Source organism: Sapajus apella, unplaced genomic scaffold, assembly GCF_009761245.1.
Source record: "Sapajus apella isolate SASKATOON/1434 unplaced genomic scaffold, GSC_monkey_1.0 scaffold27, whole genome shotgun sequence".
Taxonomy (NCBI): Eukaryota; Metazoa; Chordata; class Mammalia; order Primates; family Cebidae; genus Sapajus; species Sapajus apella.
Window position 1 is genome coordinate 20454863 of NW_022436967.1, and position 25814 is coordinate 20480676.

The 25814-nt window shown below is 34.5% G+C and overlaps 1 protein-coding gene and 1 long non-coding RNA gene across 5 annotated transcripts in view; one reads left to right on the forward strand and one right to left on the reverse strand.

Moving 5' to 3' along the window:
• Positions 1 to 25814, reverse strand: part of NDST3 (N-deacetylase and N-sulfotransferase 3) — a 200517-nt gene that overhangs the window by 133595 nt on the left and 41108 nt on the right. For 3 of the 4 annotated variants that reach the window (XM_032292466.1, XM_032292465.1, XM_032292464.1), the window contains exon 3: positions 2214 to 2301. In XM_032292466.1, the coding sequence (XP_032148357.1) occupies positions 2214 to 2301 (88 nt within the window). Of the gene's footprint in view, positions 1 to 2213; positions 2302 to 15813; positions 24102 to 25814 lie in introns of those variants that run through there. The other variant, XM_032292467.1, reaches the window with a different exon arrangement.
• The window catches only part of LOC116560903, a 328510-nt gene that overhangs the window by 69472 nt on the left and 233224 nt on the right, over positions 1 to 25814 (forward strand). The gene's annotated exons all lie outside the window — the stretch shown is intronic.

Sequence of the window (25814 nt, forward strand, 5' to 3'; positions counted from 1 at the left end):
CATAAATTAAGAGTTCTATACATGGAGTTGTATAGCTTTCACCTCCTTCTTTATTTTTATACAAATGGGAATATATTCTAATCACTGTACTATACCTTGATTTTGTATAGCTTTTACCTTCTATTTTATTTTTATATAACTATTCTAATCACTGTACTATACACTGATTTTTCAGTTTCTTGAGAGGTCTCTCTGTATGGTTTACGTTTAAAATTATCTCTTTTTAATGACTGCAGAGTATTCCATTTTATGAGTATACCAATAAATGTAATCTGTTTTTTTTTAACTTCTAAAAATACAGATTAATTCTTTCAATCATGAAATTGTGTTAGACTAACCTGAGGCAAGTCAAAATATCTTTACTCATTTTAATTATGTTTGTGAAAAAACTTTTTAATTATTCTCAATATTTAGAGTGATCTCTTTTCACATTTAATAGAGGAATCCGGAATCAGAGTCCACAGTTATATGGCCATAAAATTTATGATAATAAGACACTATGAAGCAGTTGGGAAGGATGGTGTTTTTAATACAGAGTGCTAATTAGATTTTTTTAAAGAGACAGAGTTTTGCTCTGTGCTCAGACTAAAGTGCAGTGGCATGATCATAGTTAATTGCAGCCTAGACCTCCAGAGCTCAAATGATCCTCCCATCTCAGTCTCCCAAGTAGCTGGGACTACCAGGCACATGTCACCATGTCTGACTAACCAATTAGATATTTTTATGAAAAAAAGAAACTATACTGACCCCTATCTGATATATATACCAAAATCAATTCCAGATGTATCACAAATTTATAAATTGAGCAGCTTGGGCAACACAGTGAGACCCCTTCTCTACAAAAACATCGTCCAGGCATGGTGGCATGGGCCTGTAGTTCCAGCTACACAGAACGCTGAAGTGGGAGGATTGTTTGAACCCAAGAGGTTGAGGCTGCAGTGAGTTGTGTTTGCACCACTGCACTCTACCCTGGGCAACAGAGCAAGACCCTGTCTCAAAAAGAAAAAATGTCATGATCTGTGGTAGGCAAAGATTTCTTAAATAAGATAGAAAAGGCTGATCATTTAAAAAATGATAAATTGAACAACACTAAGTATTTTTGTTCATTAAAAACACCGTAAGGAAAATGAAAAGACAGCCAAACAGCAGGAGAAAGTACTTGCAGCATGTGGAACTGTAAAAGAAGTTCAAGGAAAGAATTTCTACAAATGATTAAGTAAAAGCAGAAAATCCAGATACTTCTCAAGAGAGGATATCCAAATAGCCAGTCAACATATGAACAATTATCATTTACTGCTCCTCACAGAAATGTACATTAAAACCCTAATATGATATTTCTACATGTTCACCAGAAAAGCTAAAATTAAAGAGACAAACAATATAAAATATTAACAAGCATAAAGAGCAACAGGAACACTCATACTATTGGGAACATAAACGGGTACAACCATTCTGAAAAATACTAAAGCTAATTATAAGTGTGCCACATAACTAGCAATTCCATTAATAGTTGATGATTAACAGAAAAGAATATTCAAGTCACCTGAATGACAGGTATAAAAATGTTCATAACAGGACTATTCAGTAAAACCCAAAGTCTGGAAACACCCAACCATCTACAGTTGAATGGACTAGATAAGTAAATTTTCTATGTTCAAACAATGGAATACCGTACAGCAAGGAAAAGGAAAGAATTGTAACCTATAGACAATAACATCTATGAACCAAAAATAATGTTGTACAAAATGAGCTGGATACAGATGAATCTTTATGATTCCTTTTACATATCTCTCAAAGTCAAGCAAAATTAATTCATGATATTAGAAGTCAAGATACTACTGTTCTTTGAGAGAAGCTAGTTACTGTGATGGGCTCAAGAAGTGGAGATTTTGGAAGTGTTCTCTTTCTTGATCTGCCTGCTGTTTACACAGCTGTGTACACTTTGAAAATTCACTGAACATCACATTTACTATTTATGTACTTTTATATATGTAAATTATAATTCAATAAAAATGAAAAGCCATCAGATAGTGCCATAAACTTTTAAACCATTAACATTTTACAAAAATTAAAAAAATAGCATGTTAAATGGAATTGAATTATAAAAAGTTGAGGAGGGACATAGGGAATGTAGGAAGGTGTGAGCAGAGTGTGCAGTTTTAAGTAGAGTGTCAGAGAGATCTTAATGAGAACAGTTAATCCTTTTTTCTTACCTGTATGATAAAATTTCCCTGAAAATCCCAGGTTGAATGTAAAATTTGTGATTTGTGCACGCAGAAGATTCTGAGTATCAAGCAGGGCCTGAAATACATAATTTAAAAAATATATCAGGTAAAGAATGGCATTAAAAAGTTTTCAAAAGATATTTCCTTTTTGCATTCAGAGGATAAAACCAGTTCATTATATATGTGAGAATTAAATGAGGGAAAATAGTTTCGTTATCACTTTAAAAGCAGAGAGATACTTTCAAAATTACATGAAACACATACTTTTTTTATCCTTTAGCTTGCAATAAATCAGCAAAAAGTGTCAGTTGGAAAAAGAAAGTTAAATGAAAAGAGAAGTTTATTCTGCATGTATCAAAGGAACTAGTATCTAAATATCTAAATATATAAAATATATCCAGTTTACCCTTCAGGCACATGGATCACCAATTGTCAAAAGAAGGGCACTCATTTTAAATGAAGCTATGCAATAACATATGTTGAAAGAAACAGACTATTTCTCAGCAAATCTTTGGTATTTAAAATCCAAATCTGAGATTCCCAAAAGATAATGATTGTTATTCAAAAGGAGATATCATGATAAAGTAGATCTCTAATTTGCCCTTTCATTAAAAAAACAGACAAAATATCCTACTTCTAATAAGTGAAGCTATTTTGAATTAGAGTTTTAATTGTTATATCTTATAAAATATTTACCATGCTGAGTATTTAATGTACTTTTCTTTCTTCTTTTTTCTTTCTCAGTCTTACTTAAATTCTGATTCTTATATTCTTCCTCTGTCTCCCTCTCTGTCTCCGTCTCTCATTCACACACACATACATTTTACACATATACACACATAAAATAGTTGAGTGCTCACTTCAACTAGGCAGAAAGTAGTGCTGTTAGATTTATAAATGATCTTTCATAGATAAAATTAGTGGTAGATCCTAGCTTAAGGATATAGATCCAAATTAGGCGCTCCTTTTACGCTACCACACCTTATCTTCTGCCTTTCCTTAGTACAGTTGGGCCCACAACTAAATCTTATTTTCTTAATCATGATTCTGACATCTGGAAAGTCTGCCTCATCATGTTCATGGTCCCAACTTTTTTGGAGCATAAGCAGATATACAGTTTTTTATTCATTGACTACTGCATGATTATATGCTTTATCTGAATGCAAGATATTCTTCTTGATTGTAAAAGCAGAGGAAGAGAATTTCTGGATTCAAATTTAAACTTATCTAGCCAATGTAAGGTTTTGAAATTTAGCTATCTAATTCTTTTTGTATCACTAATCTCTTAACATGACCAAGATTTTTGGTGTGCACAACTGAACCATGTAATGTGTGCATTCTAATGACACTCAAAAATAGAAGACAGGCCTATTGGTGGATCTCTACACCTAACTATGGGAGCAAAAGAATTAACTGACATCAATGTCATCAGGGACAAGTTAGGTCCTTACAAGGTGGGGCATGGGTTAGGTGGGAGAGGGGGGATCCAGCCAGCTGGGCATGATGAAGTTACAAATGGGACTTCTAGGTCAGATGCTGGACCCTGGTGTGGGGAAGGATGTGCCTAGGTGTAAAGTATTTAGTATACATATATAAGTGTGTGTATATGTATACTACTGACAGTTATAATACACACACATTTTGTGTGTGTATGTATATGTATCCTGCTGACAATTTTATCTTCCCTTTCTTTCTTCTCCCCTTCTTCTTTCTCAATTATTTTGTTCCCCAGTTGAACATTCTAGCCTGCTCTTCCTATCTTTCCTTCCCCTTAGATCATATCTTTGTTCTTTTTCCATTTTAACTTACTTCATTTCAGTCTCTTATTTTTCTTCTTTCAGTGGTTAAAATATAGATGCCAAATCTATTTGAAGATTACTTTTTTGTGTGTTCAATGTTTTAAGTCTTACAGTTGGTAAGATGAATATTATTTCTTTTTGCCTTTCTTTTTGTTCAAATTAAATTTGAATTTGAACTTTGCTTTATGATCTTTGATTGTATTTTTAATGTACATTTGCAAAACTTGATGAGAAAAACTATATATAAGAAACCTGTCCTGTTCTAGGCCCAGAAGCTAAATAAAGTTCCTGTGAACTAACCTCTCAGTCAACTAGAATACAATGATTTAAATTACTAAATTAGCCCAGAATTTGCAGATTTGAGTTGCCATTTTACATATTTACTTAATATTCTAGAAACAAACACTACAACACATAAAAGATACACTGAAACAGATGGCAGATACTAATTATGCCTATATATGGTAAAGAGGGGAAATTTATTTCTAGGTGATATTTTATATACTTAAGCAGTGATATTTGTCATCTTTTATGTTGTTTTTATAAACCAGATTTTGTGGGCATTTGTGAGAACAATGTTATATATTCATCTATTATTTCCACCTTTTCAAAATATATTTATTACTGGCCTAGCCCTTGCAAAAAGCTTAAACACCCAGCAATATTCTTAGATCATATCTATTTCACTAAACCCTTCATTACTAGAATGATTTGATTCAGCATTATTCTATTTTAAACTGAAATAGTCTACTCATTACTATGAACAAAATATAAAAATGATGTAAAATTATACATTATTCTGTATATGCAACATGCCTAAAATGGGGTGATCATATCTAAAAATCTAATATAATAAGTCAGTGCTCCACCACCACAGTCAGAAAACCACATGTATTCTGGGCAAGCACAACCTGTCTGACAGAGTACTGTGGACATGGAGAAGGTAAGAAATCATGACTGTCTGAAGAGCTACAATTTAGTGATCACCTCAAATACCAATCCAGGAACCCTAAGAACATAGATTTCTATCTTCAAAAGTGGTTTGATTATTGAAAAAAATGGGACTTTTGTTTTTAATTATTCCAAAATACTGTATTATATATAGGAGGGTAATTTAAAATTCCATGTATCAATGGTTATTTTTAAAATAACATATTTTTTCTAATTAAAAATAATTAAAATCACTAAAAAAGTATTACAATGTGTTTTCTTTCCATTTTTCTCAATAAGTAAACAAATCTATATATCTGTATTTACAGATATATAGGTAAATTGGTATCATAAAATAAAAATTGGAGCTATACCAATCAGGATTAAAAATAAAGAGTTTTGAATTTTTCATTTAACAGTATATCATGATCTTTCTCCCATCACAATCTTTCAAAACCAAATTTTCTAAAGTATGCAGAATATTGTATCAAATGAGTATACTATAATTTATTTACCCATTTTATCTTAATGTTGTATATTTAAGTTGTTTACTTTTTTGACTAATATAAATACTGCTCTGTGTATCAATACATATTTATATAGTTATAAACCTTATAACCGTGTTTTGGACAACAGTGTAGCACATATATCATGGTGGTCCTAGGTGTGTAGCAGGCTATACTATCTAGGTTTGTGTAAGTATACTCTGTGACGTTTGCACAACAGCAAAATTGGCTAACAACACATTTTTTAGAGCACATCTACATCATTAAGCCACTCATGACTACAGCAATGAAGCAATCATTTCTACAGCAGAAAATAATTCTGTGTATCCTTTAGCAAACAAAACATTTGAAAATGCTTATCAGAGTGTTACAAGAGAATAAAATATGCAATTTAATTATACAATAATTGCATTTCAAATACAATTTAACATAAAAATTTCAAAATTATCTTCCAAATTTTAATATGTGTGCTAGCCCGTTAACTTTGTTTCTTTTTCAAGTCTTCATTCTGCAAAGCTAAGAAAGTTTGCAGGCATTAAAATATCTAGTCGAAGACAAAAAAAGATCTAATTTAAAGAAACTGAGTTCTGAGAACTGAGCAAAATGATAGCCTTCGCCTTTTCTCTAACTTTTGTTAGCAGAAGAAATCATCAAATAGACGAAGAGGCGAAAAATAAAAGTAATTGCAAAGAAGTTTTACATGAAGATTTATGTTAGTGTTCATGACGTGTGGCATTCTTGGAATGTCTTGATAGTTTTTTGTTTCTTATTTGCGCTTCTTAGATTATATTTTGACCTATGTTAACAGACAAAAATATTTTTAAGCACAGTACTTTAATATTTTAAAATCAATCATATACTATTTAGATATATAAATGTCTATATTTGCTAGAGTAAATGAAATCAACTGGGCAGCTAATGATAAGCTCCTATGCCTACATGTCTGTCTGCACACACACGTACATGCACATATACCTCCTCCAGGTGTCAGATATACTTAGTGTAGTAGAGATTACTGTTCCCATTTCAGAAGTGGTAGACATCATTTACATAGTTTAAGTGGCTTTCCCTTGGTCACGAAGCTATTTAAGAGCTAAAGAAGTGATTTAAACAAGGATTTTAAACTGCTTCTGTTGTCCATGGAAACAACAAAATACCAACATGAACCCTTTTATCACTGATATACAGAACTGTGGTGACATAATCTTCCAGAAAGGAACACAAGGATGCTCTTTTTTTCCACTTTCACTATGTAACTGTCACTTTGTGTTTTCAAAGCCTAAAGGTATGACGGCAATGGGAAGACTAGGTTGGTCAGTGAATAGTTAGCTATATTATTTAGGATTTTCCAGAGATAAAACCGACTGGAAATAGATACGGATATAGATACAGGAGGACATTTATTATAGGATTTGGCTCATGTGGTTTTGGAGGCAAGCTGGAGAACTAAGAAAGCTGGTGATATAATTCAATTTGCATCTGAAGGCCTGAAAAATTGGTGGTGGTGGTGAGTGATGGTGTAAGTGCCAGTTTGAAAGCCTGAAGCCAGGGGTACTTATGTCTGAGGCAGATAAAGATGGACACCTCAGATCAAGCTGAGATAGTGAATTTGCCCTTCCACCACCTCTTTGTTCTATTCAGGCCCTCAGCAAACTGGATGATGCCCACCACATTGGGGAGGGCCATCTACTTTACTCAGCTCACCAATACAAAAGCTTACTTCTTCCAGAAACACTCCCACAGACACACCCCAAATCACGTTGTGGCAGCTACATGGGCATCCCTTAGCTTAGTTACATTTACACATAAGATTAGCCACTACACCAGCCAAACTAGTAATGTATACCCACTGGCATCAAGATTAAAGAACACTTATTCATTGTACCATCTGCAGAGTTGAACTGCAGGACACTGGAGCACTATGAAGTGTTCTAATGATCTGCACCTTAGTCTCTTTCTGACCAGGTATAGGACTGGAAAGACTGGAAAGACTATACAAGACTTGTTCTTAGACAAGAAAAACATTGAAATATGCTGTAAACAGTTAATTAGGTTAATATTAGAGCAGGGATTCATGCACAATTAGAGGAAAGATACCCTTAGAGGAAAATAATAAATAATAAGGTCAGGATCAACTTTACTATTTGACCTATCTACACAATTGACATTCAGCAGGGAAATGAGAAAGAATACGGGAAAGATGGGAAAGCTAGTGGGAAGCATAATACCTGGTCAGTTTTTGCAACAGTATTTAAACTCCCTTGACAAGAAATCTATAGAAAGCACTGTATTACCTAACTTAATAACACTCCTAATTGCACAACAATCACTCAGCTCTCAGCTGCTCGTATTCTAAATGTGAAGTCTACGTATAAAAAGGTAGAAACTGTATTTATCCTGCCAGCTTAAAACAGTCTTAAAGACCAAAGCCTGGAATGTGTTTTCTATGAGCTTTCACCTAGGAATTTGATAAGTACTGTGAGGAGTTTTAGAGATTATCTTCGCTCTTGTTAAATTGTTTTAGGCCAAGGCCACCATCTGCTGAATGCCCAGTTCTTGATATGGCCTCACCAGCGTGACCATGACGAAAGAGCAGCAGATTGAAATTAGAGTGACTTAGGACTCTGACTCTGCTACTTCATTACTATGTGGTAATATTAAGCTTGGACAAGTGACTGAACCTTTCCAAATCACAGTTCTTCCTTTGGGAAACAAGAATAGCAATATATAGCTCACAGGTTTTATATGATCAAATGAGAAAATGGACTATGGCCCCCAAATCCTTTCCTAATACAGAGTTGAGTTTAGCTCTGTGAATGAAATCCTTTGTTCTTCTGCCAACCTTAAAATGTTCTTATTGTCCTGTCAAAAAATTCCATGTTTTATTACTTTCTGTTACTCACATGAAAACATCAGGCAGATGCCTATATTTTTAAGTTGAGCCTGAACACTTTTGGGGTTGTCTAATCAGCACTAAAGGAGAAGATAATGCAAGCAGCTGTATTATAGTAACTCCACAGGGCTTTATATTGCTTGGTATTTCTTTCTAAATGACATTAGTGACTTTTCATTCTTCATCTGAATGCTTATGTATTTTATTGTTCCTATTGTAGTAACTAACAGAGTAAGGACAAAGGTTTGTGTGCAAGCAGAGAAGAGTTATATAGCAATCTTGAGTTCTGTTACATACCTTAAATGGCCTTGAGCATACATTATATATAACCTCTAACCTGTAGGGGTAAAGGATGATTTTCCCAGAAGATTTCTTGAGCTGAAATTGGCAAATAAAGATAGGTGAGTAGGGAAAATAGAAAACTATTAAGTAAGTGTGCTACCATCACTAAGTATTCACTTGAAATTGTTATGTATAGTCTATTTAGCTTCTGGTTGACATGCTTAGTCAAAACACTAACGTACTTTTTAAAAGAAAATAAGTATTAAAAATAGTCCACTATTTTTTACTATATAGTATCTTTAGGAAACTATTAGTTAAATCTCACTCATTCAATTGTGCAGAAAAGGGATGTTTATATATTACCATAAACATAATTTTAATACTTTAATTTGAAATACTTGCTTTTAGCAGCAAAGCAGAAAAAGAAGCAGAGCTGTAGGATTTCACATGAGGAGATTGAGGTGTCTCAATCCACTTACTGTTGTAAAACAAATTAGATTTCCTTTTAGTTGCAGAGGTATGAAACTCCTTAAGTAGTGAATCTGTTCTGCTTAAGACGTGAAAATGCTAAATATACTTATAAAACGTCACAATAATTAAATGTTCAGCAACCCACCCACCCCTACAAAGAAAGGTTTGCAATAGGTGTTAAAAACAAAATGTGAGATTAAAGCTGGATTATAAACTCCGTGAACAATGTCCATCCTATTCACTGCTGCATTCCCAAAATCCAGCATGATGTCAAGAACAGAAGGGAAAGTATTTATTGAATGAGAACATGAATGAATTTCAATTGATCTAATAAGGCAATAAACTCATAAAGATTTGAAAATAGTCATTAAAGAACATTCATTTACTATTTTATTTTCATAAACTGTTTTGAATCTTGGTGAAGAATTTCAACATAATTCAAATTGAAAAAGTAATTAGAAAACATTTTATTTCTATTTATTTTGAAAATTGTTAAAAGCATTTCCTATTTCAGTGGTTCTCAAACTTCTATGTACATAAAGATTATCTGGGAAACTTAATAAAATGTGGACCTCCAGGTCCTAACCCAGAGATTCTAAACAATCATCCTGAACAAGGGAATGTACCCTGGGTGATTTTGATATAGGGGACATCATACCACCCTCTTAAGAATCACTGTTCTATTCCTTGATTTTAAATAGTTCAAGGTAGTTTCTAATTTATTTATTTATGACTGGTTTTTCCTTTTGAGTATAAAATTTTGATGCTCACTTCTTAGTACAGTTACTGGTACATATTAAGGAAATAATTCAGCTAATCAATGATTTCATAAGCCTCATAATTAATAGATACTGTGGATTCTCCAATACGACATATTCTAGACAACATGGGATATATAGAAGCCATCTGAATACAGTTGAGGTCCTAAAAATTTACTGGCTCAACAGTACTCTGTAAGGGTTAACTTAAAAGTACTCTTGAGTTAACTTGAATGAGATATGCGGTGCCCAGATAATTGGTCAAACATTATTATGGGTGTGGGTGTGTGGATGTTTTGGATGAGACTAACATTCAATTAGTAGACTGATTAAAGCAGATTGCCTTCTCTAAAGAAGGTGGCCCTCGTGCAATCACATGAAGTCCTAAATGGAACAAAAAGATCGATTATTTTGCAAGTAAGAGGGAATTCCTTCTGCCTGACTGCCTTGAGCTGGAACCTTTTCCTGTCTTTAGACTTAAACAGAAACATTGACTATTGAGTATTCAACCTGTCAGCTTTTAGACTGGAACACACACTATCAGTTCTCCTGGTTCTCAGATTGTTAAACCTAGTCAGGAACTACACATTTGGCTCTCCTGGATCTCCAGCTTGCTGCCTGCATATCTAGAGACTTCTCAGCCTTCATAACTGCAAAAGCCAATTCCTGAGGATAAATATGCCTGCCTGCCTATCTATCTATCTATCTATCTAATCATCTATCCATCCATCCATCCATCCATCCATCCACTCTAGCCATAATGGAGTATGTATTGGGGTTCTCCAGTGAAACAGAATCAATAGAAGATTATCCATCTATCCTTTATATATATCATGACTAGAGTAGTTGGGGTCCCAGCACTTTGGGTGGCTGAGGCGGATGGATCACGAGGTCAAGATATCAAGACCATCCTGGCCAACATGGTGAAACCCCGTCTCTACTAAAAATACAAAAAATAGTCAGGCATAGTGGCACGTGCCTGTGGTCCCAGCTACTTGGGAGGTTGAGGCGGAAGAATTGCTTGAACCCGGGAAGCGGAGGTTGCAGTGAGCCGTGATTGTGCCACTGCACTCCAGCCTGGCGACAGAGCAAGACTCCGTCTCAAAAAAAAAAAAAAAAAAATTATACAACAGAATTTTAGCTTCTAAAGTTTAGCTTTATATTTTTATTTTATTTTGTTAGTTTTTCTAATTAAAGTCCATTTAAACTGGGTTGGGAGAACCAGCTAATCAGGTTGTCAGTTTTGGTAAAGTGTGATAACTCAGTATGAACAGCTCCAATCTAGGCAAGATAAGGTATGAGGAAGCAAATGGTTGCAGAGAACAGACAAGCCCTGGCTTATGATGGTTCAAGTAAAGATTTTTCAGCTTTATTATGGTATAAAAGTGATATGCATTCAATACATGAGAACATAATCCTATTGTATGTCAAGGAGCATCTGCATATAGAGGGGCTTTAAGAATAAGAGTACGGTGGGACCATAATGCGGTTCACCTTCTTTGGAAAACATTTTGGTGAGTACTCAAATAGCTAAACATACAATTACCATATGACCTTGCAATTCTACTTCTAGGAATGTACTACAAGAATAAAAAAACAGTGTTGAGACAAATACTTCTACATACACGTTCATAGTTGTACTATTCACAACATCTAAAAGGCAGAAATAATCCAAGTGTCTAGATGAATGAAGAAACAAATTGGGAAATGTACATACAATGAAATAGTATTCAACTATAAAAAGAAATGATGTACTGATACATGTTAATGAACTTCAAAAACATTATGCTAAGTGCAAGAAGCCAGACATATATGGCCACATATGGTATGCTTCTATTTACAAGAAATATCTAGAATATGTACAGCCATAGATAGACTGCTACTTACTAGTGTAGGGAAAAATTGGGTTCAACTGCTTAATAAGTATGGGTTCCTTTTGGAGTGATAAAAATGTTATGAGCTAGACAGAGGTCGTAGTTGTACAATATTGTGAATGTACTAAAAGCTACTGAATTGTTTACTTTAAACTAGTTAATTTTACATAAGTGAACTTTACCTGCATCAACCACCACAAAAAAAGCAGAATGTGCAACTGTGAATACTGTTGTCTCCATGTTTTCGCCTGAATTTTATTAAAATGGTATTATGCAAGTTACCCTACAAAATTATTTGCAATAGATGTCCTATGCTCTTTATGCCGACTTTAAAAAAACTACCCAGAAGTCGCAACAAGTCAAACACATAATGAATTATTGAGAAGTAGTGACAACTGATGTTCAAAAATCCCTACATGGTCCTTATCTTAGGCCTTAAGTTTTATCATTTCCTTTTCCTACTCACTATGCTCTAGACATACTTGCCTTTATGCTACTCCTAGAACATACCAAGTTTGTTCACACCTCAAGGTTTTAGTCTTGCTGCCTCCTCTTAAGGATATGCTTTCCCCAAATACTCGTGTGGTTTACTTCCTTAGTCTTTCAGGTCTCCACTTACTCATAACCACTTTGGTGAGGCTTTCCTTGACTACTCTTCTTTTTTCTTTTTTTTTAATTTTTAGCCAGATCTGTTAAGGTATAATTGACAAACAAAAATTGCATATATTCATAGTGTACAAGGTGATGTTTTAACAAATGTACTTGTGGGATGGTGAAATTAAGCTAATTAACGTATCCATCACCTCACATGCTTGTATATTTTTTGTGACTAACCTCTTTTAAATAAATGCTCAGCCTATTAATATGCACCTGGATTCTCTCCTTTATTTTTTTTAAAATAGAACTTATTACTATTACTATTGGTATATATTTATTTATAGCCATCCATTTAGCTCTTACCCTTAGAGCTATTCATTTAGCTTTCTAACAGAATACATATAATCTTTGTCTCTACAACGCTGAATCTGCAGCGACCAGAGCAGTGCTTGACATGTAATAGATTCCCAATAGGGTCTTGCTGAAGAATGAAAGAGTAAATGAGTTACTGGTAATGCAAAAAAAATTCTTAGTCAGAAGAGGAAAGAATAATATTTGACTGAAAATTTTTATAGTTTAACTAAAGGTTAAATAGAGATAATGACTTCTATGGAAAGGACATATTAAGGGTACCCCATTACAGGAGGCACATTTACAATCATGTTGCACCAAGTGGGTAGATCATCAATATTGGATGGGAACCTTTGCTTCAGTGAGGAAAAAGAAGGGCTCAGATAAACCTGTAAGCTGTGGATACTTCAGATAAATGAGATCAGCTTTGGTGTGATGGATAACCTCTTAATATGGCTTTAGATCATATCATAGATTCTATGTTTGATGGGATGAACTGCTTTATATTTTTTTGGATGCAATTTGGGGGAAAGGCACAATTGTATACTGTGGCTAACAACTTTAATCCACTAGAATTAAATTACAGGTGCAGAAATAAGAAAAATGCCTATGAGATCAGACAGCTATTAGGAAGTAAGTAGTAAAGCTATTAAATTTTGCTATGGTCTGAATGTGTTCCCCACAATTCATATGTTGAAACTTAATTGTCAGTGTGGTAGAATTAAGAAGTAAGGCCTTCAGGAGGTGATTCAGTCATGAGGGTGGAGGTCTCATGATTGGGATTAATGACCGTATAAAAGGGCTTGAGGAAGCGGGGTTGCTTCTTTCTATCCCTTCTGCCATGTGAAAACACAGTGTTGTCCCCTATGGAGAACACAGCAACAAACTGCCATCTTGGAAGCAGAGAGACTTAACCCTTACCAGACACTGAAACTGCTGGTGCCTTGATCTTAGACTTTCCAGCCCCGAGAACTAAATTTCTGTTATGTATAAATTACCTAGTCTGTGGCGTTTTGTTGTAGCAGTACAAATGAACTAATGCAAATTTATTCTTTAAGAAAGGGTTTCATGCTCTCACTTAAAGTCACTTTATTTTACTCATAAGTCTAATAGGCCTGTGATCTGGTTTCCAGGAATATAGCAGATTAGATATGATAAATTAGGGATGTGCAGAAACTGATTGCAAAGAAAGATGTTAAAGAACTTATTGGAAGAGTTAGGCAGAAAAAGTGTAAATTACTACAAAAATTAGATATATATGTATAAATTAGGGTGCAGGCAAATGGCTAGATAAATCTTTATAGCCTCTGAAGCTTCACTGAATTATAATCCCATCACTGATGTTCAATAATAATGAACATGGCAAAGCGGAAAAATTAAAAGTTCTGCCCTAGAACTAATAAATCAGCTAATTAATCCCATATGCATTTACTGAGTGCTTACTATGCATCATGTCTTGTGTTAGTTACTGGGATAATCAAATCAAATTACAACCATCACTCAGTGACAGCATGTTTTGAGGAGAAAATGAGATAATATCTGGGAAAAGGCTTTTTACTCTGTGAAGCACTGAACACATGTATAAAAAAATTAATAGAATCTAAAATAAAATTTCTGGAAAATGGTTCATATTTTAAAAGTCAAATGCCATTCTTGAATGAATTATAGATGAGTCAAGCAATTTTAGGACTCAATTCATTCTCACTCAGTTCCAGCGCACAGGCCTTCTTGTTGTTAGGGAAACAAGATTATTCCTGTTTCTGGGCCTTTGCTCATGCTGTTCTTTTTCTCTGCCCCTAAGTCTCTTCTTCAGAGCATCACTTTTAAATTCACATTTCTTTTATGTCTCTGCTCAAATATTACCTTATCAGAGAGGCTTTTTCTGCACATCCTTATAAACTTAATAGCACTCCTCTATTTTCTGATGCTCAGACTTCTCTACTTCCTTTGCCCCACATTATTTTCTCTACAACACCTGCCAGTATCTGATATGTTACACTATATGCTTCCTTGTTTATTGTTATCTATTTCCATTGAACATAGAAACATGAAGGCAGGGTGCATGTCTGTTCCATTCACTACAGATTGCCCAGTGCTATGTAGTAGGAGCTCATAAATATTTATTGAATGAATAAACAAATTAATTAATGCTTTTGACCTGAAATTTAGAGTAGTTTAGTCTTGAAGCTGAGGTACATTTCTGGGGCCAAAAAAGGAACTAAAATTGCTGGAAAGATATTTCCAGAGAAGATGGATTGGAAGTTTGGAGGTTCAATGGGGGGACAGGAGAAAATGCAAAAAGATAATGACTCTAAAGAAGGAAAGAGAGAAAAGACCAGCTGACTTGAGGAATCAGAAGGAGAAATGGCCTGCTATCTGACAAAGATTTCATGTCTAATCAAGCTACCAAAATAACTTATTGTGGTTTTCTGACAATATTCTAATGGAAGGTTCTTCAGAAAGATAATTAGTAGCATGGTTTTTGGAGGGAAGTTTCCTGGGCTTGAATCTCAGCTCCAAGGATGCTGAGTAACTTTTCCTCTTGGCAAGTGCCTTTCCTGAGTCTTAGTTTCCTTTTTCTAAAAAAAAAAAAAATGAAAGTACCTACCTCACAGAGTTATAAGTTTTGGACTGCATAAGCTGTTTAAAGCCTCATAGCTGAAACATAATCATTACAATAAAATTTTAATGCTATATTCCAATTCAATAAAAGGATTTAAAGTCATCATGAGTATGTATAACATGAAATATGATAGACATTGCATATAAGTGATTAAGAAAAAGAAAAATATAGTAGATATATAAAATGAAGTCAATTATAATACAAATATAAAAAGTACACAACAATACTTTGGGCACTAATATTAGGTCTGTATAGACTCTACTTCAGTAGATGTGGTGGTGATGGTGGTGATAGTAAGGCACAAACATGTTACTACAGTAACAGGAAAGGGCAGAGATCCCAGGAGTCCCTTCATAGAAATAGTCTTCCATTCCCTCAGTAAGTGAAAGCAGGAGAGGTTTGGCAACCAGAACCTTAGTAGAGAATCCTCTGCTTGGGGTCAGAGTAAGGATGCATCACATTAATCATGATTATCACAAAGAAGGATTTGGAGCTGGAAGATACCTTCAAGGCTGCCATGCTGAATTTCTCAAACTGTTGCAGGGAAGCTTCTCTCACTAAATAGGAGGATGAACATATTTCTGCCCATCCCTCAAACTTCTGGGACTGTGCTGTATAGACTGACATGGTTCCTACATGAAAAAGATTTTTGAGGGATCTTACCCTTTATCTGCAAAATCCTAGAAGATTTTGCAATGGTCTGCTAATGATCCCTAAATTTTTTTCTTTTCCAACTTTTATTTTAGGTCCAGGGCATAGACTTGTTACATGGGTAAACTGTGTGTTGTGGGGGTTTGGTGTACAAATTATTTCATCACCCAGGGAATGAGCATAGTATCCAATAGGTAGCTTTTCAGTCCACACGCTACTCCCACTCTTCACCCTCAAGTAAGCCCTGGTATCTATATCTACTGTGCCATTCTTTGTGTCCATGTTCTAACAGCATTTTGTTTTTTTTTTTGAGATAGAATCTCTCTCTGTCACCCAGGCTGGAGTGCAGTGGTGCAATCTCGTCTAACAGCATATTTTTAAGTGTAGTTAAGTCATAAAACCAAAAGAGCAAAACAAAATGCATTTGTTTAATTTGTAAAATATAATTGTAACTATCCATATACATTTTTCTCTTTATATCTGATCCAATCAGACCTTTTCATAAAACTCTTCTATGTTGTAAAGGCTAGAATTTTTGTCTGAGATTCTGCTAAAGAAGCCTCTTTTAATACTGAGACCAGCTTACAAGACATTTGTAAATTGCTTATGTCTGACCTGTTTACCCAGTGAGAAATAGCTCCTTTTTTTCCCTGATGTTTTTTCTTCCTTTTGAGTAAAGACAGATGAAATATTACAGGTTACAAATAAGTAATGAGATCAATATCAGTCAAAAATGGTGTATGCAGATTTCAACATCATATTTTATATTTATTTGCTAGTGAAAAAAATAGTATCTTGTTGAGACTGTTATCCCAACTTGTACCATTTCAAGCCTCTGTTGTACATAGGAAGAAAGTTAATTTATTCATATTTTGTTTAATTAAAGGTCAAAGAACCCCAAGCCAATTAACATAGAATTAAAAGCCACCACTGCTGTCCTTATATTCATTCCAGGGCATTGATAGGATGGGGCAATCCATTCCAGTTTAGAATGAGCCTTTCAACCATTTATAAATGCCTCAAAAATGGATTTCCCAAAGCAGAACCAAATTTTACATTATATTTGCTTTCATACTTTAACTTGCTGTTTAAAATATTTGATATTCACCTCTTTGTGAAAAAAGAAGGATCAAATGTGGAACTGCTCGATGCCCTCCAAGCCCTGTCAGCAGGCTTGTGCTAGTTATATAGGTGTAGATATAGCTGGTTTTAATGGTTTCTTATTCTTACTGGGGATGTAAGGAATGCTTTAAGACAATGTCATGAGGATCAGAGGGTCCTTTGCCATGGTTGCCCTGTGGGCTAGGGATATATATTTGTTTTATTCATTTGTGGTAAGTGGCAGGTGGTCTTTTTCTATTGGCACTCTAAACCTTTGTGCCTTTTCCTCTTAGGTGTGCTCTTTGTGCAAAAACAGGGCTGACATTTATCTCCATGATGGAGTAAGCTTGACATGGGCTTCTTCTTTGACGAGATATTCTTTTATAGTTATCACCTCTGCTTTCACCTTGTACTCAAAGTTTATGTCTTACTTTTCATCTTCTCAGGATGAATAATGTGTTCCTCCTTACATAAAGCCCTTCTCATTCTAAATATATCACCTTTTATAAAATAGTTTTTCATAGGTCTTTCATTTGGGAAGACATTGGGAATACACTCCAAATCTTATGTATAATTGGTGCAGGGCATTCTTATATACACAGGTGAAGCGTAAAACATAAACTTCAATGTTTTAGTCTTTGAAATATTTAAACAGAATATCTAAGATCACATTTGTTTATGTTGTAACCTCAGACCAATCTCAATATTTCTTCTAATAATAGGTTGTAGGTTTGATTTAAATTTTGGGTTATAATTGGTCAGATGACTCTCAAACTGGTAAAGATGCCATTATTTTACTCTATTTAGACCACCAGATAGTCATTGACTTTCAGTGACCCAGTTCAGATGTAAATCAATGACCTTTTAGTGACACCAGAAGAAGTCCAGGATAACATGTATTCTTTAATGGGAAAAGTATTTTTTCTTTACAAAGGTAACTTCAAAAAAGTGTAGTAAATATAAAATTGTCTAGGTAATTTATGTGGACCCTTTAAGTTTTACATTACTATCTGCATACCACTGAAGAACATAATAGATGTTCTATTACTAAGGAAGAGAGGATTTAAAAATCAACATATTTTGTTTCCAAATAAATTATATCTTAAATTGAAATTCCAAAATTATACATTTAGGAGTTCATTTTGTCCATTTCTGTGTTTACTATATAGAACAATGACTTAGAGAAAAACTGGTTAAGAAACTTTCAAAGACTTTAGAACATGCTCCTTTTTCACAAATGTTTCCAATATCACAAATTCGAAATAGGAGTTGAATTGGTCATTCCTTGAAACTATGAAAATCAATTGCTTTAACTGAATAGACCTAGAAACCTATAGCTTTCTTTTGTTTGTCTTAAGGGGAATCTAATGATAATATCATAATGGAGACAATTAACTATCAGAGAGCCAGCAAAGATCTAGACCTGGAAGCTGTGAGTTAATAGCCATAGTTCTCAACCAAGGCACAACTGAGTGTCAAGAAAGTTACTATCCACCTTGTTCTTAATTTTTCTCTTTGAAAATATGCAAATGGCTTAGAAAGTGTATTTTAGAAAGGCCCTTCATGAAAACGAGTCTTATTGGCAATTTGAACACAAACATTTTGGAGTCACCCCAAATCAACAAAAACTAAATTGAGGTTTCTTTGTTTTACAAGCTCGCTACTATAGGTTGTGTAAAAGCTAATGTCATTCCAAGAAAAATTATAAAGGCACTGACTAGACTGGGAGTGAGGTGTTGCTTCTTCAGGATGCCTGGGATTGTGAGAAGGTATAATGTGCAGCTGATCTTACCTTGGCTACGCATTATTTTGAGTCAACTGAGAAAACAGAGTGCATTTGGTTTATATAATTTTGAGTTTCATATTATTTGTATTCCGTGATTCTTTCCATCCACAATAAATACCTTTACCAGCCTAGGAAATAACACATTTTCTATTTTGACCAAAGTTTAGTCACAGAAAATTATTTGAACATGAATGACTGAAGATAACCCTAAAATTTTACGTTCATCAAATTCTGAATAGTGATTATTTTAAGAAGGTATCTTTTGAAATATGATTTAAAGTTCTCTCATGGTTATTATTTTAATTCACAATACATGAATACTACTGGGGCTTACGTAGATGTCTGTCATTCCTTTTACTTGACTGGCATTTCACAGAAAACTCAAGTTAGCGGTTAAGGTTGTATTGCCAACTGTTTCACTTATTTGCAACTTCATCTGAATAAAGGTGGAAATTGAAACCAAAGAAAGAAAAAATGATACAACCTTAAAATTCTCCTCTGACATCTCTCATATGGTGAGTTATGAGAGATAGTCTCCAATTGAATCTGATGACATTCCACAGCTTCAACATGGAGAAACCTATCCCAGTCAAGAACTGGTAAGGTCAAATTCCGTGCATTAAAATCTAGACTTCTGGGTTTGGAAGTGTCTCTACTCAGGGGAATTGTCATTAGTTTGTATTGGCCTTAAGTGTGTACTTTAATTATCTTCTACGTGCTGTTCTTTGTAACAGAGAGGTGAAACCTTGTATGCAAATGAGAAGAGATTCTTTAAAAAGTTATCCTTTTCAGAAGGACAGTGAGCTATGCATTTTAGAGACACACATTCTCTTCCTCCCTCCCCCTGCCCAACCATACATGTCAAGTGTGGACACTGGAGATGCTCTAGGTTGGCAGCCAAAATTCCAGTTCTAATAGACAGTGGTGATTTGTGCCAGGCCCCAGTTCCTAGGATATTCTGTAACTGATCAGAGATATTCACAGCTGAGAGAAATGTGGGTCTGAGAAACACAATGGGATTTTCTTTGAGGTTCCATGAATCTATGTATGTGTAGGTGGAAGGGCTGTGGGGAAGGGAAGGGATACCGAATACAGGGGATCTTCCAGGATTCTCTTTATCAGCTAGAAAGAGTTAAGGGTTTCCCTACCTTCCTAGGGATCTTGCAAAAACAGTAGCCATGAGATGGTATGTAAAATGAGATGATATGTAAAAGCTTTTTCAGAATTATCAGCAATTAGACAAACATAAAGCTACATTGTGCTTTTACATACCATCGTATTTGATCTTTAAAACAACTCGAGAGAGACGGCATGGGTGATTTCACCACTTTACATTTAAGGAAACTGAAGCTCAAGTATGTTTAAAGATTTGCTTAAACGCACACAATAAATAAAAGGTTAAATGGGAGATTTAAGCCCATATTTCCATATGGTCTAAGCTGTCTTGTCTAGAAACAAAAAAACTAAAAATATCCTGACCAATATTTCTAGGTATAACAATTTATCTAGGCAAGTCTTTCCATTCATTTTTCTTAGACCATAAAATCACCTTTCCTGCCATAAGCACTGCTTTTTAAATAACTTTCTGCATGAATATTTTTGTATTAGCATGGAAAGATAACGTGTTTTGCTAATATTATGTTTATTTCTTAGTCCACATTCTCTCCCTTAATATATGTATAATCTTTCCTGAATATGAATTAGCCTTTCATTTTCTACTACAAAAAAGCATTTAAAATGGATTTAGGATTATTAGGCCAAGAAGCTTATCCAAACTGATGAAAGTAAAAGCGTAGCATTTATGAGTTCCCTCATTTGTAGTATAGAGTGTAGATTAAGGCCTGATGTCCTGTCAGTTAAAGTCCTAAAGTGCTCTATTGTGATTTTCCAATAAGCAAGAATGACTTTTACTTTGACACTAAATGTGATTTTTTGTCCTTAGGCCAAGATGGTTGGCAGATTGCTTTTATGTAATTCCTGTGAAGCTGGCAGGAGGTGACTCATATGCATAAATGCCTCTTTCAATCAGGAAGAAGGTGTCAGAGGGCGGGTGGGTGGTGTCTGAATGACTAAGTTTTAAGATGTTAGGGGTACTGAAAAAAATGGATCAAATTGAAGATTTCTAGGGAGATGCACATGAAAGGATCTGTATCGTATCAATAAATGAAAGACAAACTTTGAAAAGATTTTACTACATTGCTTGAGTTTTAGTTTACCTTTTATAACTCAATGCAAATAAAAGTTTCCAAAATGATTCATGAATTAAAAACAGCCCAAAGTTTAAACAAGGTCCAGGAATGAGACTTGTTTGCAAGATGCTAAAATTGAAATATAAGTAATTACATTGCATGACAGGGACAGAAGAGGTATGGGTTTGAAAAAGCTATGAGAGTCACCTAATTTTCAGATACAGCCACAGGGGAGGAGTATGTTCCTGAAAATATAAAGAGCCTACTCACTGCCACATTCAAGTAAAATAACAAAGCTTTCTTACAATGGTAGTCATATGGAGCAGAATAAAAATGTCTATTGAGAGAATAGAGGATTCCAGATGAATGTAAAGTAACAACATGGCCATGTAGCTAGGCAGCAGTCCATAATTGCTGATGTTCTCTGTAAATGCTCAGTGGAACACATAAAAGCCAATGCCGTGATTGAGCTCCCAGGGAAAGCTAAACAGGTTGACAGAGTGAAAATCTTCATTTCATGGCTTTGTATTCTGGTTTTCTCATGAGACCATGTGATTTATCTGTTGTGTTTTTTTCCTAAAAAATTTAAAGAGGGCAAAGCAAACAAAAAACAAACAAACAAACAACAATAACAAACCCCCACCTAACCCAAAGAGATGCACAAGAATGTTTAACTTGAGCAAGGGTTGGAGTTTGAATTCAACAATGTTATCAACAAAAGATTGCAACATTTTTTTCACCACTTATCATTCTGCATATTATGTTCATTGATTGGCTTGTGCAATATTATAACATCTATTATTTTCAGGAACTTCGTGATTATACTTGCAATTACAAACCGGAACAATTTCTATTAGTACTTTTTTTCTCTAGTATCTGTGTAAAGATTGTATATGAATTCTAAATGTCTTCAGGCAGTTCTGGGACTATTGTATGAATTCTTCTACTAGGCATTTATTTTACTTTATTTTAAAAGTTTCTTGATGTGGAACATTTTTTTAGAGAGCTAAAAGCATTATTTTAGAAGACTTTTGATATGGTCTGCTACTGTCAATAAAGATTTCGGGAGATACAAAATCTTAATTCCACATACTTGATTTAATGTTAAGATTATTTCCCGATATGGGTTTTCATTCCAGTTGTTTTTAAATAATGTTTAATTAATTGGCTTTTGGGCAGAGTTGGTAAGAAATATAATTCCTATGGAACTAACTTAAAAAGGCGTGTCTTTTACCTTTATTTGTGTTAGTATAATAGAAAGAGTCTGTCTCTAAAAGTAAAATACAAGTCCTTTCATTTTCCTGAATGAGGATTTTGTTATTATTGCAGGCTTATTATCACTTAGTATTTTCTGTTTAATGTAATGCCCTTTGTAAAACCAACATACGATGGAACAGAGGTCATGCTTGCATTTCTCAAAGATGTCACATTGTCATTAAAGTTCCTGAGACAGATTTCAGAAGCACTGAGCTGGGAATCAGATATTTTCAAAAAGAGTGAGAAAAACATGTTGACTAAGCCTATGAATCCAGCAATAGGCTTTAGTACAAAAAGTGGCTTTTGGGCCATAAGTTTCTTAAGCCTAATACATCATAGATACTATTATTTAAAAAATAAATTTTATCGGGTATAATTAAGGTTAAAAAATGATGTTATGGGATACATATGGATAGTAAAATGATTACTATAAGTGAAGCAAATTAACATATCAATCATCTCACATAGTTACCCATGAATTTTTTGTTTTTATGGTAAGAGTAGTTAGAACCTCATTTAGCAGGAATCCCAAATATGGTACAATTTTATCAGCTATATTTCTCATGTGGTACATCAGATCTTTAGACTTGTTCATGCTACATATCTACTACTTTGTGTTCTCTGACCTACAAATTGTCATTTCTTCAAAAAAGGCCAAATATGAAGAGATGGATATCATTTTTAGAAGAATATAGGTGGATGCATAATCTCTCTTCCTGCTGTGAACCTATTGTTCTCATTGGCAATGGAGTCTAGAGAGTAGAGAGGATTTTCTGTCACAAAGGCATAGCAAGTCCCAAAAGATAGAAAGATTGTTTAGGCAAATAAGACTGAATGGTTAAAAACTGTAAAGGCACAGAGTCAGACTAGAGTGAGACTGGGTTTGACTCCTGCTTTTCCATTACAAAGGGTGTGACCTTCAGTAATGTCTGAATCTCAGTTTGCTCATCTATAAAATAATGCCTTCTTTATGAGAATGCTATTATGAATGAATGAAATAATACCTGGAAGCACTAGGTCAGATAATCAACTAAAAACACATAATAAATCTTCAAAAATGTTACCTCCTTGTATCTCTACACTTTCCTGATGAATGGCTCTATAGCAACAAAAGGCAAACCAGCACTCCCAAGGTACATTTGGAAGAGGGCTTAATGGTGGTGCTTTAGTGAAGGGGGTATTTTAAGTACCTCTCATCAAACAGTACTTATAGTTAATTCTAATTAAAACTAACATTTATGGAGAAATGAACACTTATTGAATACCAGGCTCTGTGCTAAGCATTCTACATGGACTATCTCATTTAATCTACTCAACAATCCATTGAATTAAGTATTATATTTATTTTTCATTATACAGGTGAGGAAACTGAGGTACACATAGATCAAATAAATTTACTAAAGATTGAATTTCCGTTTACTTAAAGGATTTTAGGGAATTCTTTGCAAGAAAACTGCAATTTTGCTATTATGTATTCAAGTTATTAAGTCCATATTAACTGTAAAAACTCATGTATTGAAAACACTATTAAATTGTAATCCACTTTTGTGAGGAAAAAGCATCAGTGGTATTTTAAAATAATTCATGGTACTGGATATGGTTTGGATTTGTGTCCCTGCCCAAATCTCATGTTGAATTATAATCCCCAGTGTTGAAGGAGGGTCCTGGTGGGAGGCTACTGAATCATGCGGGGTGGATTTCCTGCTTGCTGTTCTGGTGATTGTGGGTGAGTTCTCACAAGATCTAGTTGTTTAAAAGTATGTAGCACCTCCCCTCACCTCTCTCTCCCTCCTTTTCTGGCCATGTAAGACATGCCTACTTCCCCTTCACCTTCTGCCATAATTTGAAGCTTCCTGAGGCCTCCCTAGCCATACTTCCTATACAGCCTGTGGAACTGTGAGTCAATGAAATCTCTTTTCTTTATAAACTACCCAGTCTCAGGTAGTTCTTCATAGCAATGCAAGAACAGACTAATACAGTATTCTTACATTTATGCATGTCTTGTGGGCAGAGACACTTAGTGCCTTTGCTCTGTACAGTTGTTTCGAGGACATCTGTAAACAGCCTTGGAAAATATAGTGTCTTTCATTGTAATAAAAAACAATTTTGTTTATTTTGCAGTATGAAAAGACAATATTTACTTCTGTGGCAAAGGTCACTCAGGCTTACTGTCCATTATAAAATATTAGGTTTCCCTAAGCTTAGAGTTCCTCTCCTGTAATGCAACCCATTGTATGTGCAGGTATCATCTGGCACTCTCACATCACCATGTAGGAATTAGAATTTGGAGAACCAGTTTAAATGCTGCTACTCTGGTTAATGCTAATGCTGTGAGTATTAAAGTCCTTTTCTCTTTGACCTAAGAGTGTTGTGCCTTCTGCCAGCAAGTATGAAACTGTGTCAGGTTGACTTGTTAGTTTGCAAGTGAAGTCTCAAGACTTTTCATTGCTCTTGACAAGTGGCAAAGGAAACTTGTTAGTATCCATGAACAACAGCAAGAGATCCAGTTTATTTAAGGTACTATCTGAAGCAGTGGCATGAGGATGTAAAAATAATCAGGAAAAATAATCATCCCCAAAGGCTGTGTTTTATGATGTACCAGAGAGACTTGGTGATAGAAATTTGTCTTTGTGCTTGCAAGGAAAAGGAGAGGGTAAAGAAAACATATTGCTTGAAACCACAGAAAACTAATAAATATACATGGCTGTAAACAGCTTTTCTAAAGGCAGGTACATTGTGCTGAACATGATTTATATGTTTGCTCCTGGCTTGAAAATGAGCATTGGTACTAGATTCACAAAAGCTGTTAAATTCTTCTGAGGCTCAATGCTGCAGGAAATTGTTTCATATCTATATTCTCAGGAAGCCAACTGGCTAGCTCGTAAGTTTATGCAACTTTTTTACCTGACAAATTGAGTGGAGAAAGAAGGGTTAATTTACTGTGAGGTATAACTCACAGCTAATAAATTGTAACAAGCATCAGTTAGTAAAGAGACAGTAGCATAATGGGGACACAGCAAAGAGGCATTTTTTTCCCTTTAAATGTATTTAATTAGCACAGTTCATCCTCTGGGGGGCAGGAAATAATGAGACCATAACAGCCTTTGCCTCTGGATGCTGATAAGTCTGTTTAAAAGCAGCAAATTACTACAGTGTATGAAATCCCTCCTGTTACATCTGAAGGATCTTGTCACACATATATTTTCATTAAGTAAGAAGTAAATTTATTTATGTAAAACTAAGTACATTTTTTATACTGCAGTGTACTTTTGTATCAACAGATCTCTCCATTTCTCACTCTCCCTCATACACACACACACAATATGCCACTTGCATTGTATGCATCATTTAAAAAATAAACTGAGTTTTATATGCATGTAATTGTGAGCTGTGTTCTGAGCATAATGAATTCATAAGTGCAAAAACCTTCCATAAAATGTAGTATATTTTTTTAGGAGAGATAGGAAACTAAAATGTGAGTATACAATTTATGCCATAAAAGACATGAGTTCTTGAACTGT